We start from the raw sequence: 15,004 nt of genomic DNA, 5'->3' as shown, positions 1-15,004 counted from the left end.
GGGGGGGGGGGGGGGGGGGGGGAGGGGGGAGGGGGGGGGTGGGGGGTGGGGAGGGGGGGGGGGGGGGGTGGGGGCCTATAAGCCGCAGGCAGGATCTCCGAAGTGACGGTCGGAGCTCGATGAGTGCGCTTCACGCCGTTTTCCCCTTATTTTGAGAGTTATCTATGGTGAAAAAAGAAGATTACAACCTATGGAGGGGGACGGTCCTCTCTCACTGGCCGCTCATTTGGCTGAGTCCCTGGAGCGCATGCTTCCTTACCCTCACCAACGGTAATTACATCCATGCAGACAGACACGGTCTCCAATACAGTTGTATGCACATCACTTTCGCGTATCAAAAAGCCATCAGGTAGGTGATACCAATCACCGTCTTTGGACCAGGTTGCAGGGAGTCGGGTATGTGCTAACTTAAACTAATCTCATATTCGAATCGATAGCAATTTGCATATGCCACGATTGCCAGAATGCAATGTGTGGAAAGCTTACAATTTAGAAAGGCTAGGTCTGGACGGACGAAAGGGGGGACTTTGCACTCGATTACATTTTGAGCAGATTTGGTCAGCGTCATACCAGTAGCTGATGATGATTCGGTAGCAGCGGTGGCAACGTTGTCGCTTTGTTGTTGCGGTTGGCGGCCTGTGCCGTTTTCAATCTCAATGCAAGTCGTGTGCTAAATTTCCCCTTAACGTTCTCAGGTGGTGCTTTACTCAAATTTCATTTGCGCCTTACCTTATAGGTAACTCGCAGCCGCCTGATGCTACGGCATATCGCTGGAGCCCTTGCCCTCAGGGTTTCATGCTTGGAGAAAGTGATGCCCAATTTCACGTCAGGATTTCACGTCTGAGGAAGGGTGGGCGGTGGTTTGGGGAGGCGTTCAGTGGTTGGGGATGCCTCTAGCCCACCCCCCACACGGGGGACACCCTTACCGGTCATGCCAGCAGTATCCGTCAATTCCGACAGCGCCGAGGTGACGCCTGGGCTGAAGAAAATCGGTGCCAGGCCGGCGCTAGGACAGGCCCGCCGGTGATAAAAAGGCTTACGTTCGGTGCCATCGCCCGTGTCAGCCAAAGTTGATCGGGCATGGGTTCAATCGTAGCAGAAGCCGAATAGCAGTGTCCTACCCAGTGCCAAATTATTGTGCAAGTTATTACCTGATTATCTTCCTTTGATGGCTTTTATCATGACACATTTCCAAGGACATTGGGCTTCGCATTTCCGTTTTTCTCACTGAAACAAGCCTATCATCGCTCATTCACAATTTATATTTATTTGCTTATTTTTACGTCTGTTGCTGGTGCCGATTTTTAACAGTTGTTCGCCTTACTCATAAGCCGCCGAAGTGGAGGCCGTTGCTATGAAATGCCACTCTTTTCAAAGTCGATTCAGAGAGAGGCCCGTGCGTGAAATAAAGGTATGCCGAATGTGTTGGCAGGATAATCTACCGATTACGGTTCTAGTAAAACACGACGAGGATTCTAAGCGCAAAATAAACTACTGGAAAGAATGATGGGCATCGCCAGGCCGGGACGTAGATGAGCCCTCCGAAGTGCGGATCGGTGGTGCGCCGACTGAGACACGCGGAGGTGAGGAATGGAATGCAGCATTTCGTTTTAGGCTCTCATGTTCCAAATGGCAAGAGCCCCTTATTCTAATCCCTGGAAGCTACTCTGCGCGAAACTGTTAACTCGTCCATCTACACGCTTCACATCTGTGAATTTCAATATGCGCTGCAGTCCTAGCACGATAGTGCTGGCATATGTTTAATGTTACGTTTCTTTGTATCTTTTTTCGCAAAGGCCTAGCACCCCTTTGCCCACGTATATTTCATGTTTGTGTAAATGTTTAAGGATCTGCTTCTAGATGCTGGAAAGGATCCCTTATATGTCTAAATTGGCGACCCATAACGCAGGTATTTGGCTGGAAACTCATCCTTTGTCGAGTCTGAAGCCACCCCTGTCAGGCTGCCTTGTCGAGTCCTGAAGTCACCCCTGTCAGGCTACTTTGTCGAGTCTTGACGCCGCTGCTGTCAGGCTACCCTGTCGAGTCCTGAAGCCACCCCTGCAGGCTACTTTTTCTATTTTGTCAGAATCATACTGGCGTTGCAGCTTTGTTGTTTACCGTAAGAATCAATGTCTCCCGCAAACGCGAGGCAATGCGCATATCTGATTCCCGGAAGACCAGCATCTTAACAATATCGTAAAATTTCACTGCGGAGAAAATCCATCCGCAATCCCAGGTCCTAGGTCCCCTCTTTGCATATCATGTGCGATAAATTTTGACGCCAGGCGTAGAACAGATGCTTAGAAAGTCAGAAAACTCCAACGACCCGCCCAACCGTTTGGGAGAGCCGACCAAAAACCTGAGGAGCTGCGGAATGCTCCCGCCACACGCCCCGGAATAGGGTTTGTGAGTGAAATACATTCCTTACTTGGTACCTTTGTGCTGTGAAAGCACACACATTATCCAATCTGCGAGATAGTCATGCCCGTGCCCCATCCCCCATCCGCCACCCCCACCCCCAGTGGTAGCTACGTCCACATGCACCGGCACACATAGTCGAATTTGCTTGCACCAACCGTCAGAAAAATCGCAGTAGCTGGGGGGGGGGGGGGGGGAACGAGGCGATTAACTTTCCATATGAATGCACACAAAAGCTCGAATTCAAACTGCGGAGCTTCAGAGCATGGGCTGACCTAGGTCGCGTTCGATCTGTCGTCAGCACGTTTGTCGGCTGAAATCCGTGACGTCATGCGTGCTGACCGACCGGCCGACGAGTTTTTTTTAAACTTTACTTACTTTACTTGGCTAACCCTGTCCCTCACAATAAAAAACCAGCCGCCGCCCATGTTTTTGCTCGATACCTGTTAAGCTGATATAAGGCTCCACCGCGCCGGCAGCTGGTATCGAATCGGCAGCATTTGCATGACACCAGTGCCAGGGCGAACAGCATGCAGTACGCTATTTTCACTTCATCTTGCATTTAATTTGTCTTCATTGACAAGCAACTAGTATGCTCGAGAGTACGCTCCTCCCGGGCGCCGTGCTCTTTGGATATTGTTCGTTTTACTGCATAAGCGATCTGCAGTCCCATGCCACTGAACATCGCCAGAGTTTTCGTTTGCATTCGGAAGGGAAGCGGTGGTTGACGGAAATGGCGCGAACGATCGTTGATGGAATATGTGGGTGCCGCGATGGCGGCGGTACGCGGCGTCGCCGGGTCTCACACCTGGGGAAGGGGCGTACGCTGAACATAAGTCATGAAATGAAGGGGTTCAGCGATTGGAGTGCCTCCTGCCTCTCTCTCCCACACCGGAAGCGCATGCAGAAGCGGTAGTGTATCAGAACCGTCATGATGCGGCGACGCCTGGGCTGAAGCGTGTCGGTGCCAGGTGAGTGCCAGGACATGGCCCCCGCATACCAGTGCCGTGGCCAGTGTAGGGTTGTTGTGTAATGTCCTCCCGATTACCCACATTTGGTGGAGTTGCTCATCACATCACATCGCGCATCCAAGGAAAAAGTAGGATTCACATTCCCCACTCTCACATTAACAGATCTATCAGAGGTTGTTTAGTTACCAGTGTTTTAAGTGGCTATACTCACAAACCGCCGGCGTGGAAGATGTCACTTTGGATTGCCTCTCGTGTTTATTGATCCGGGGCTGGGCCCAAATGTGATATAAAGCCGCGTCGAAGCTGTCGGGAAGATAAACTGGGGGATGTTGTCCTCGCTTCCTACCATGGCCACAGAGTCAAACTGCATAAGCGTATGGTTCTAGCACAAACAAGGACAGGGACCAACCGGTGAACATAAGCTACTGGCGACAGAAAATACGGTCATCAACAGAGGATCACAAGGATTAAGCGCGGATGAGTCGTCCGTTCCTGCTGCAGACGTTTGGCCGCCACCTCTGCGGACGCTGGGCCGTCACATCTGTGGATGCTGTGCCGTCACACCTGTGGACGCTGGGCCGTCACATCTGCAGACATTTGGCTGCTACCTCTGCGGACATCTGGCCGGTACTTCTGTGGAAGCTGCGCCGCCACCTCTGCGGACGCCGCGCCGTGACCTCCGTGGACGCTGTGCCGTCACCTGTACGGACGCTGCGCCGTGACTTCTGTGGACGCTGGGCCGTCACCTGTACGGACGCTGTGCTGTCACCTTCGCGGACGCCGCGCCGTGACCTCTGTGGACGCTGTGCCGTCACCTGTACGGACGCTGCGCCGTGACTTCTGTGGACGCTGGGCCGTCACCTGTACGGACGCTGCGCTGTCACCTTTACGGACGCCGCGCGTGACCTCTGTGGACGCTGCGCTGTCACCTTTGCGGACACCGCGCCGTGACCTCTGTGGACGCTGTGCCGTCACCTGTACACGCTGCGCCGTGACTTCTGTGGACGCTGGGCCGTCACCTGTACGGACGCTGCGCTGTCACCTTTACGGACGCCGCGCCGTGACCTCTGTGGACTCTGCGCTGTCACCTTTGCGGACACCGCGCCGTGACCTCTGTGGACGCTGCGCCGTCACCTGTACGGACGCTGCGCCGCGACTTCTGTGGACGCTGCGCTGTCACCTGTATGGGCGCTGCGCCGTGACCTCTGTGGACGCTGCGCCGTGACCTCTGTGGACGCTGCGCCGTGACCTCTGTGGACGCTGCAGCACGTCACCATGTTACCACGACGCGTGGGGCACCCGCCGTGGCGACGCCGCCTTTTGCTCTGGGTACCAAAATTCCATTCGTAGTCGCTGCAAGTCTCATGAAAGCATTGCTGATGCCTGGTTCGCAGCTACTCCCCCCCTCCGGGGCGGGGGGGGGGGGGGGGGGGAGACCAGCAGCACAAATATCGCCGAGGGCGAACGCTCCAATGGTTGTTGGCAACGTGGAGCTAAGGGTCTCAGAGGGCTGCCGAGCCCTCTCTGATCAGATTTGACTGAGACGGCCAATGCTTCATCTCTCTCGCCTGTCACTGAACTCGGCCCACTGAGGCGAAACACAAAGCGACTCGCTTTGAAGGTTTAACGCCATGAGATGTTTCGTCCCTCGTACCAGTGGCGTGATTGCTTCCTGACAGGAGGGCCCGAAGACGTCACTGGAGGGAATGGGCTGAGCCCCCTCCTCTCACAATTGACATGTTAAGGGAGGCCCCGACGAGCTCCTCGCACGGACACCGCGTCGGCCCAGGCAGTACCGCAGTTACAACACCGCTGCCAGGCGCGGCGTTGTCATGTTTGCACATGCGCGGCTCCCGATCTGCTGTCTCCACCCTGGCGATTGGGTATGGACTACGCAATTATTTTAATGCGCGAAGAACATGTGCACAGATGTGTACCAGAAAAAGGCGTTTTCTAGTTTAGCTGTGATGCCGCTGGGCAATAATCGCGTGCTAAAGCGTTTGCGGAGTGCTGAATGGAAATGGATGGAAAGCAGCTCAGGGAGTTTTGCGGAGCGGGACGCGTTTTTGCAACCTCCAACCACTCCCAAAGGAAGTTAGAATGCATCACTCTGCTTCCGGTTGAAGTACATGCATATGCCTGCACGAGAGTATGGTGCATGCACGCATACGATACGCACAAGCAGTTCCACATGCCATGTTACGTGTGCAAACATAAACATACTTCAAGCAGTATCACAACGCCCTGCACTTTGACTTCTTTTGGGGCAGCTATAGCAGTTGTCTTAAATGCAATCCGTCCGAAGAAAACTTCCTGCCGCTTTGTTTTCTATGACAAAAATATGATTGGGAATCGGATTCGGCGTTTCTCTTCATGCTGTAATCTGACTCCGATCTTCGACAGTCCCTTTGAATGAGATTCCCATAAAGCTCCATTCGCTTTGGTTCGGAACCAGAACCAATCCACTCACATAAAATCAGATACACGCCTGGATACCCAAAAGGAGACTAGGAAGCATAGCAAGGGAGATAGGAAGGAGATAGGAAGATAGGTGGTGTAAGGAAAAATGACTACCGCATCACAGACAAGAGCTACAACCCCGCAAGAAATATATTTCGCAGTTTTGAAAGTTAAGCCACACAACGCAAAAACACAGCGTAATTAGGCCACATGCTCGTTTAGAAAACAGTGTAACGATTAGTTTAATAGGATTTATGAAATTACGCAGGCCACGCCGACTAGGTCAAGCGCAGATACTGGGCAAATAACCTTAGTCACCAATGGGACTCAGCACGTCGTTTACCAGGTTAGTAATGTGTGGCCAGATCGCACGCCTTTCGAAACCCCAACCACCCCTGCATCCCATGCAATGCATCATCTGCGGCGTTGCGGTTCGCAGCCGGCGCGGCCCGTTTAGCGCGCAGCGCTCACGTAAGCGTCGCGCTCGCCGTCGGTCGGGCGATCGTCCTTTCCGGACGGGCGGCGACGACTGACAAGCGGGACTCTAACGAGCGCCGCCCGCCAACTGGGAGCCGGGCTGCGCGTTGCCGGCCAGCCGGGGCGCAGCTGCTGCCAGGCGGCGTGCGGCCCACCAACCCGGGCCTGCCCGATGCCAGCCGCACCGCCGAAACATGGCTAATAGCCTGTCACCGGCGCACTCCCCGCATCACTGACGGCGCATGTCACACCACCTCGGGGTGCGCCTCCCCAGCCGCGCGGCCGCCTCAAAACACCAGCCGCGCACACTTCATGGACAACAATTCCAATCCTAGGGCAATCTCGTGGCGCGCGCGCGCGTTTCACGTTTTCTTGCCACTCAGCCCAGCGCCAGCGTTGAACTTGAAGTAGATGATTGTCGCCGTCCTCGACGACGTACGTCTTGCCCTGCTGACGGTAGCCTCCGGCCGCCCCTGCGAGAGGGGACAGCACGCGCTCGACGTTACGAGCCCTCAGAGCACACGTCACCATAGCACAGCAGGGACCTGCTTCACCCGGCGGGTGTGACGGTGTCCACCTCAGCGCCGGCGGCTGTGACGGCGGCATGGCTGCAGGTCGCCAGACCAAGCCAGCCAAGGCGACCTCACAGCCTGGCCACCGGCCGGGCGGCCACGTGGAGCGTTGACGTAGAAACAACGTCCCCTGAACCCGACCGATGGCATGGGGAAACAAGCCTACCGCACACACACACAGACACAGCAGGTGGAGTCAGGTAGGGCTTGCGGAACACAGGCCAACCAAAAACTGACAAAGAAGCAATTATAGATTACGCGTGCATAATGGAAGCCTAGAAGACGTGGCAACATAACTTGTGTCGCGGCGTTCTGTAAACATAAAAAACTGGGCCAACACCAGAACTACCTGGCAATGTCGCACGCCGTTTTCCAAACACACACGCGAATCCGTCACGTGAAAAAAAATGGCCGCGATTTTGTGTCCTCTACCAGGGGTCGTGTCCAAATGCCTATCAACTTAATGTTCTTTTTGGACGGATATTATATAAAAACCAGTGTCTACCAGCATCAGTGTCAGCCTTGCAACCCCGCACCTACGTATGCTAAGCTACATAATCAAATCTACGCGATGTTCTGTTTTAAACTCGTTTGAATTTGTTTAACTCTCGCCCATTTCTTTAACCACGAGTCGCATGCACGTGTAACACGTTTATATCTCTCTCCCCCCCCTCCCCCCCCTCCACCCTCCACCGTCTCTCTACGCATGGAATCTTTAAAGTCACTGTCAGCATGAGACAAACTGAGCCGACACAAACACGCACCATCACATCCCCATGCTCACTGGCCATAACGTCACCAGATACGGGGCGTTTTGCCGTCGGTCCTGATTGGTGTACGATGGGGACCGGTCGGTTGCCCACCAGCTGTCTGCTATCACAGAGTCCTGCCGTTCGCAGGCCCGAATGAGGTTTTGCGTTTCGGGCGTTCATTGCTGTCTTATTGTGATCTATGCAAAACACCATAAATGTGCGACAATGTTTAGCTGCCTGTCATGCGTATTCGGAACCGGCCTACTGCAACGAAATGTTCGTGATAGCACTGAAGTCTATCCAGCGTGTGCTGGATTTAACCAGCAGATAAGACGTGCGACCGACTCATCGTGTTGGAATATCGTCGGCATACCACAGCCACGCCGCCGAATCATTGACAGACGGGCTATTTTGAGCCCGAAGTGGCGCACCACCACCATCTGACCGATGGGCTGGCGGGGCAGAGGGCGTGGCGGCGGCGCCTCCACGCCCGGAGGAGACCCCCGCCCGGCCGCCGGCCAGCTGCTCACGAACAGCGCATGCAAGCGGACATCCACTGCGCGCACACCTGTCGTCGCAAATAAAGCCGCTGTCAAAACGAATTCCAAGCAGGAGAATCATCTCGGTTTTGTTCAACCGAGCGCCCACGTCAGACCAAAATAAAAGGAGGTCAAATGCTAGGCCTCCTCCCAAAATAGATAGCGGACGCAGGGCTACTGCAGCATGACAATGAACACCAGGACGTCCAAGCCCACACTACCGTCATCAGGGAACGCCGTACTCTAGGCCTAGCCACTTTGGACGTGCGTAAAAATAGACACAAATGCTACCTCTTGCACTGCGCAACTATTTCTCCCATTTGAGTAGCTTCAAACTCTGTTGCGGTGCAATACAGATACTTGCATCAGTTTTCCATGCATACACAACAACTGCATTCTTGAATAGCGCCTTAGCCGCAAGTGTACAGACAGCTGACTGGCAATTTTGTCACTGCGTGACGTCATGACCGGACAAGCCGGCCAACCAGATTGTAGACTCAGCCTGTAACCCGTATGAGATCACGTAACATGGCGTAACTTACGTCACACCACGTCATATCTAATATTATCTGTTGCAAACCACAATCAGACCGAACAAACTTGTCTGGTGTTAGCGTCCTTTTCAAGTTTTGCCTGGCATATTAACGAAGTGTTCGTCTACGCTCATCATTGATGACTGCGATTACCTCTGCGTGTACAAAACCATCGCCATTTTTTCGATAATCTCGAGCCTCATTTACAAGATCGCATCTAAAACATGTTTTAATGCCACGGCTTTTGTTGACATTGGAAACGACATTCACCGGGAAGACATGTCGAAGATGAAAAATGACGAAGATGGCGTTCATCTGCCTGGCCGCTCTTGTGTGTTCCCCTGACCTTCTCGGCTTATTTGGTGTTACTCTGACCTGATAAGGTCAAAACTGACAGACCAACGCGTCCTTGGTATTCCACTGACCTGGCCCGCCTTCTGTGTTACCATGAACTGCCCGTCCTTGGTGTTGCCCTGACCTGCCCGCGACATTGATGTTGCCCTGACCTGCCCGACTTTGGTGTTGCCCTGACCTCGGCCACCCTCGATGTTCCCCTGACCTGTCCGTGCTCGGTGGCTCCCCTGACCAGACAATCCTCAGTGCATCCTGCCTGGCCGTCCTCAGTGCTCCCCTGATCTGTCCGTGCTCGGTGCTCTCCTGACCCGGCCGTCCTCAGTGCTCCCCTGACTTGGCCGTCCTCAGTGCTTCCGCTGACCTGGCCGTGCCCAGTGCTCCCCTGACCTGGCCGTCCTCAGTGCTCTCCTGACCCGGCCGTCCTCAGTGCTCCCCTGACCTGGCCGTCCTCAGTGCTCCCCTGACCAGACTGTCCTCAGTGCTCCCCTGACCAGACATCCTCAGTGCTCCCCTGACTTGGCCGTCCTCAGTGCTCCCCTGACCTGGCCGTCCTCAGTGCTCCCCTGACCAGACTGTCCTCGGTGCTCTCCTGACCCGGCCGTCCTCAGTGCTCTCCTGACCAGACCGTCCTCAGTGCTCCCGCGGCCGGGCGCGCCCTTCCGCCGGGCAGTGGGGCGGCCGGAGCCGGCGCGGGGTCGGGTCAGTCAGAGGCCGTGATTCAGGTGGCCAGACCGGAGATGGTGCGTCAGCAGCGGCCGGCCGGCTCCCGGCCTCTCCGCCAATACAAACACCCCCGGCCCGAGCCCGGCGCGTCAGCCATCGGTCCTGATCAGTGGCCAGACGGCGAGCGCGTGTCAGACCGGGGTCACGGCGCCGCCCGCCCCGCCGAGGTCGCTAGCGACACCGACTCCAGGTCAATTTGATCTCTGTGTGGGTTGAGTAAAACACACATGTTTTTAAGACAACAACATGTTTTTAAGTGACAAATCACCTCACCTTCAAGAGCGTGCAATCAGACCAATGGAGAGAGGTAATGGCCGCGCGACAGCGGTTCGCAGGCCGCACCGACGTCAGGTGGCTGGCAGACGGCTGGTGACCGGACACGGCCAGCGACGTGGCCCACGGTGGAGAGCCAAGGGCGGGCGACCCGGCGTCGGCCGCGGCGCCAGCGGCCCGTCGGCCGCGGCGGCGGCGGCGGCGGAGGCTTCACTCGGCGCGGCCGGCTCGGGGCGCGCGCACCGCCCGCCCGGCAGCTGGGAGCCGCGTGTCTGACCCGCCTTCGGACCGCACCAGGCCCAGCTGAGAGAGCCGCTGCCTCCGCGGTGCCACAGTCGGCGACGGTACGCACCAGCGGTGCGTGCACCACCAGCTGCCTACGCACCAGTCGGCCGCAATTGAGGCGGCGGCGACTGTCGGCCGCACGGGAGGAGCCGCGTCCAGTGCTCGCGCCAATCGGGGCGGCCGAAGTCACAAACCGCCTCCAACCAGGTATAGGACTGGCAGTGGTGGCGGTGGTGAGGACTGTCCGTTCGAATCAAGGCTTTCTTACTCATAACGAAGAAGATGGTTGGCAAGAGATCAGTACTCAAGAGCAGACCTACAGACGCTGCTGCGAAAGATGTGACCAAGATCCCCAACACGGACGGCTTTGACGGAGGAACATCGACAACGGCAAAACCGAAGACGGAGAAGCGGATCCGGTGGCGGTCCGCTGAGGTAGCCCGGTCGCCGGTCCAGCTGGTGCGGCGAGCCGACAGCGTGCGTCACAAGCCGTCGCCGGTCGACGATGCCGTTCGCCTGCCGAAGCGAGTGTCCAGCCCGAGCCCGGGCCGCGCGCCGCTCGCCTGCAGCCCGGAGCGACGCGCCACGCAAGAGTTGGCGTCGCCGCGCAGCCCTTGTCCGTTCGAGGAGTGCGCCGAGTTCCGCAGCCGGCCACCGAGCCGCCGCACGACAGGTGACGGAGACGGCGGCCAGCTCGACGCACCCAGCTGCGCCATCGTCGCCGCTGCGCGCCTGCCGCGCCGGCGACTCGGCCCCGCCGATCAGTGGCGCGCCGTGCGGGCCGAGCTGCGCGCTGCCGAGGCGGCGCGCCGTCGCTGGGAGCCCGGTGGCGGCGGCGCGGCGGCGGACGTGCTGCCGGCCTGCGCCGCACCGGAGCCAGCCGCTGCAACCCGCGGGGCGGCGGTCCGGAGGACACCTGCTCGCATGACGGCCCCGAGCCGTCCGAACACGCCCTGCGCGCCGGCTACGCCTGGCTGCCGGCCGGCCTGCCCGAGGGCGCTGCAGCCGAGACATGCAGCAGTGCCGGAGGGTCGGAGGCCGCTGCTGCGCTCGCCGGCCAGCGGGAGCGCACACGCCGCCTGCTGCGCCAGCTGCCGGCGCAGGACCTGTCGCTGGCCTGCTGCCGGCACGTCTCGGCCCGGAGGGCCGCGTTCACCGAGTGGTCGGCGTCGCGACGCCGGCTGGCGCTGGAGGCCGGCGCGGTGATGCGGCTGCCGGCCGCCGCCGCCTGCCACCAGTGCCGCCAGCCGCTGCCGGCGGCCAGCTGGCCGTCACGGCCGCGCGCCTGCCCGGCGCCGCCTGGCACCCGGCCTGCTTCGTCGCGGCGACTGCGACCAGCCACTGGCCGACCTCGTCTTCTGCGAGCTGGCCGGCCGGCTGCTCTGCCCGCGCCACCACGCCGACCGCCTGCGGCCGCGCTGCGCCGCCTGCGATGAGCTCGTGTTCGCCGGCCATACGTGCGCCGCGCTGGCCTCGCTGGCACAGCGAGCACCTGGTGTGCGAGCGGTGCGAGGCGCCGCTGTCCGGCCGCCAGTTTGCGCTCCGGCACCAGACCCCGCTCTGTCTGCCCTGCTACAGCGAGGCGGGCGCGCCCGTCTGCCACGCCTGCCAGCGGCCCATCGCGCTCGGCTGCCGCCAGCTCTCGCACGCCGGCCGCCACTGGCACGCCGCCTGCTTTGCGTGCGCCACGTGCGCGGCGCCGCTCGAGGGCCGGCCGTTCGCGGTGCGCGCCGGCCAGGCCCAGTGCGCCGGCTGCCTGGCAGCCAGGGGGCGCCCGGCTGCGACCGCTGTGGCCGGCCCATCACCCCGGCCAGCCGCAGGTGGCCTACAAGGCGCTCCAGTGGCACCAGGCCTGCTTCGTGTGCTGCGTCTGTCACGTGCCGCTGGGCGCGCGCACCTTCCTGCCCAAGGAGCAGCGGCTCTACTGCCCGCGCTGCTACGAGGAGACGTTCGCGGCGCGCTGCCGCCGCTGCGACGGCACCATCACCAGTCTGGGCGTCACGTACCAGGGCGACACGTGGCACCGCGAGTGTTTTGTCTGCGCCAGCTGCGACGTGCCGCTGGCCGGCCACAAGTTCCGCAGCCGCCAGCAGCGGCCCTACTGCGCAGACTGCTACACTCGGCTCTTCGCCAAGCGCTGTGACAAGTGCCGCGGCCCTATCGCACGCGAGCCGGGCACCCGATACAGCGTCTTCCAGGAGCGCAGCTGGCACAACGCCTGCTTCACGTGCGCCACGTGCGGCACGTCGCTAGTTGGGCGCGGCTTCATCGACGCCGACGGTGAGCTGCTGTGCGCCACCGCCGACTGCGCGCGGCGGCGACTGGTGGTCGACGGCCCTGACATCTAGTGGGTAGGTAGTAGTAACTTTGAATTACGGTACTCGCTGCCCGTGGCGCGCTGAAGCGACGAATCGCAAAGGAGGAGAGGCGTTGGTGATAGATACCCTTTTCCCTCTGGCTCATCACGCTATTGTAAGTGGTCGTGTTATTGTGTTCATTTACCACCATTGCAGTTGTAATGAATAAAAAAGCGTTTGACTAATGGACTGGCAAGAGCTCTTTCAGCGATTGTGGATTCGCCAGTCGAACCGTTCAGTCCAACTATTTAGTTCAAGATTCACCAAGTTGATCGTTCAATTGATCCTATATTATTGCGTCTCATGACGACGACGTCGTCGTCATCGCCGTCGTCGTCGTCGTCGTCGTCGTCGTCGTCGTCGTCGTCGTCGTCGTCGTCGTCGTCGTCGTCGTCGTCGTCGTCGTCGACAATGATAACGATGATGACGATGATGAGTAAGATTATGACGAATGATGATGATTGGTGTTCTAGGGAGCGCTGACTGTGATGGTCATTTTGCGCACATAACTGCTAAGTGCTTACCATCGCTTGCAGATGGCTCAAAATCCTATGTCAACTAAAAATGAACCGTTTAATGAACAGCTGACCTGTAGCCTGTACCCCGTGAGAGCCGTTGTCAAGCATAGCAAAAAGGCAAGACGCGGAGCATTTCGACCGAAATGAAAAAGGCGGTCTTCGATAAACTCTGCATATGTGCGAACAACATGGCGAACGGTGAATGGTGCACTGAAAACGGGCATGCGTCTGGCAGGCGGCTTGTTGAGGATCTGATTCACCGTCGTGGGGCCACTCACTACGACAGCCCTCGTCGAATAACTGCATTATGGCGCAAAGAGACTCGCTGTGGCCTATTGATTTTAGGACTTGCTTACAAATGGAAGCGGCGTCTGCTGTGGCTATCTGTTTTAATTCAGCATGGTGCGGCCGAAGACTCAAAGCGTAGACCCACAAACCAAAGACGAAGGACAACGGTATCGACGACGATTGCCAGGGCCGGCGGCGCGGCGCCGGGAGGACAGGTAGAGGGGCAGCTACCCCTCACCTCCTCCATCTCCAAAACAAATACGTCAGTCTTAGGTGCCACATGTAGAGAGGAGAGTCACTTCTTTCTTGGTCTTCTTGGATGCGTTGGCGACGGCGAACAATTCATGCCCCAAACGCACTGTTTTCTTGGCATCGGCAAGAAGGGTATTGAGCTACTGGTTTTGAACAATATGAGTCTGAAGTTGTTACACTGTAATCATACACATTTCTTTCTTCATCCAATATACCATGATGCTGGATAAACGACGTCAACAGGCCACATTGATTGTCTCGTCAAAACACCGCGTTTCAAGCTGTGTTCGTGGCCACGAGTGACACCTATTTCCTGGATGACAGAGACCTAACGGCACCACGCGACTGGCAGCCATGGGTCACGCACGTGTGCCCGATCCGTTCGACAGCGGCACACTTCCGACAAGCTTGGCGGGAGCGAAATGATCACAGGCCTAGACTTCTATGTTTTTTGTTTTATCGCTCTGAGCCTGCTGCTGCCCGCCCCATCCAAACACCGCTCTCATTTGTTGTGCAGCTAGGTCGTAATTACCGGGTATGGGTCTCCGGCACGGATTGGCAAAGAATATGTACGTGGAGCCAGCGCGGCTCGCTTGGCAGCCACGCCAGCCAACACGTCCGCGATTACATCGTGACTACGTATTGGCACAAGGCGATTTGCTTTCCTTCCTATAAGTCGTTAGACGTGTTCCTGTAAAATGAAACAGTATAGATCAAGATACATCAAACATCAAAGGTCTATGAGTCAAACATAAAAGATCAAAGATCTCCGAGTCAAAAGACAGGTCCAGGAATCTGTTGCAGTGCGGCGAAAAGACCTCTCACCACGTTCTATGAAACAAAGCGCTTTGGTAATCAGCTCCCATGCCAACGCTGCCGCGTGTTCTGGTACCGGTCGGGTGACGTCACAGCCAGCCGACATGGCCGCAGTTTTTGGATTTATCAGAGCACAGAGTGCGCACTCCTCGTGTGACCCAGGACTCCGACGCCTGGATCTCAACATATCTCGGCATGACGCCATTTTCCCTGAGTTCTGTCGGCGGGTTGTCTGTTGAAGGACTTGCGAGGAGCAAATACGAAATGACGAGCACTTCGTAGCGTGAGCTCGTAGCCGTCGCCTCATGAGGCTATAAAGCTTTTAAGGCTTTCGCTCTTTTCCAAGGCTCGCACTAAGAAGGCGGCAGGCTGAGTGCGCTGTTCCAGTGCACTGGGGACAAAGCTCACCGCAGACA

At 57.6% G+C, this 15,004-nt stretch overlaps 1 protein-coding gene across 1 annotated transcript in view; it reads left to right on the top strand.

Moving 5' to 3' along the window:
* The window catches only part of LOC119105608 (four and a half LIM domains protein 2), a 22,963-nt gene extending 10,258 nt beyond the window's left edge, over positions 1-12,705 (top strand). Inside the window, exons 2-3 of the mRNA XM_037229067.1 lie at positions 12,172-12,411; positions 12,448-12,705. Of these exons, the coding sequence (XP_037084962.1) occupies positions 12,172-12,411; positions 12,448-12,705 (498 nt within the window). The remainder of the gene's footprint in view (positions 1-12,171; positions 12,412-12,447) is intronic.
* The last annotated feature ends 2,299 nt before the right edge of the window (positions 12,706-15,004 follow it).

Source organism: Pollicipes pollicipes, unplaced genomic scaffold, assembly GCF_011947565.3.
Source record: "Pollicipes pollicipes isolate AB1234 unplaced genomic scaffold, Ppol_2.1 Scaffold_6138;HRSCAF=7277_pilon_pilon_pilon, whole genome shotgun sequence".
In the NCBI taxonomy this organism is placed as follows: Eukaryota; Metazoa; Arthropoda; class Thecostraca; order Pollicipedomorpha; family Pollicipedidae; genus Pollicipes; species Pollicipes pollicipes.
The sequence above is the reverse complement of the archived record's forward strand: the minus strand, read 5'-3'. Positions and strand labels throughout refer to the sequence as shown.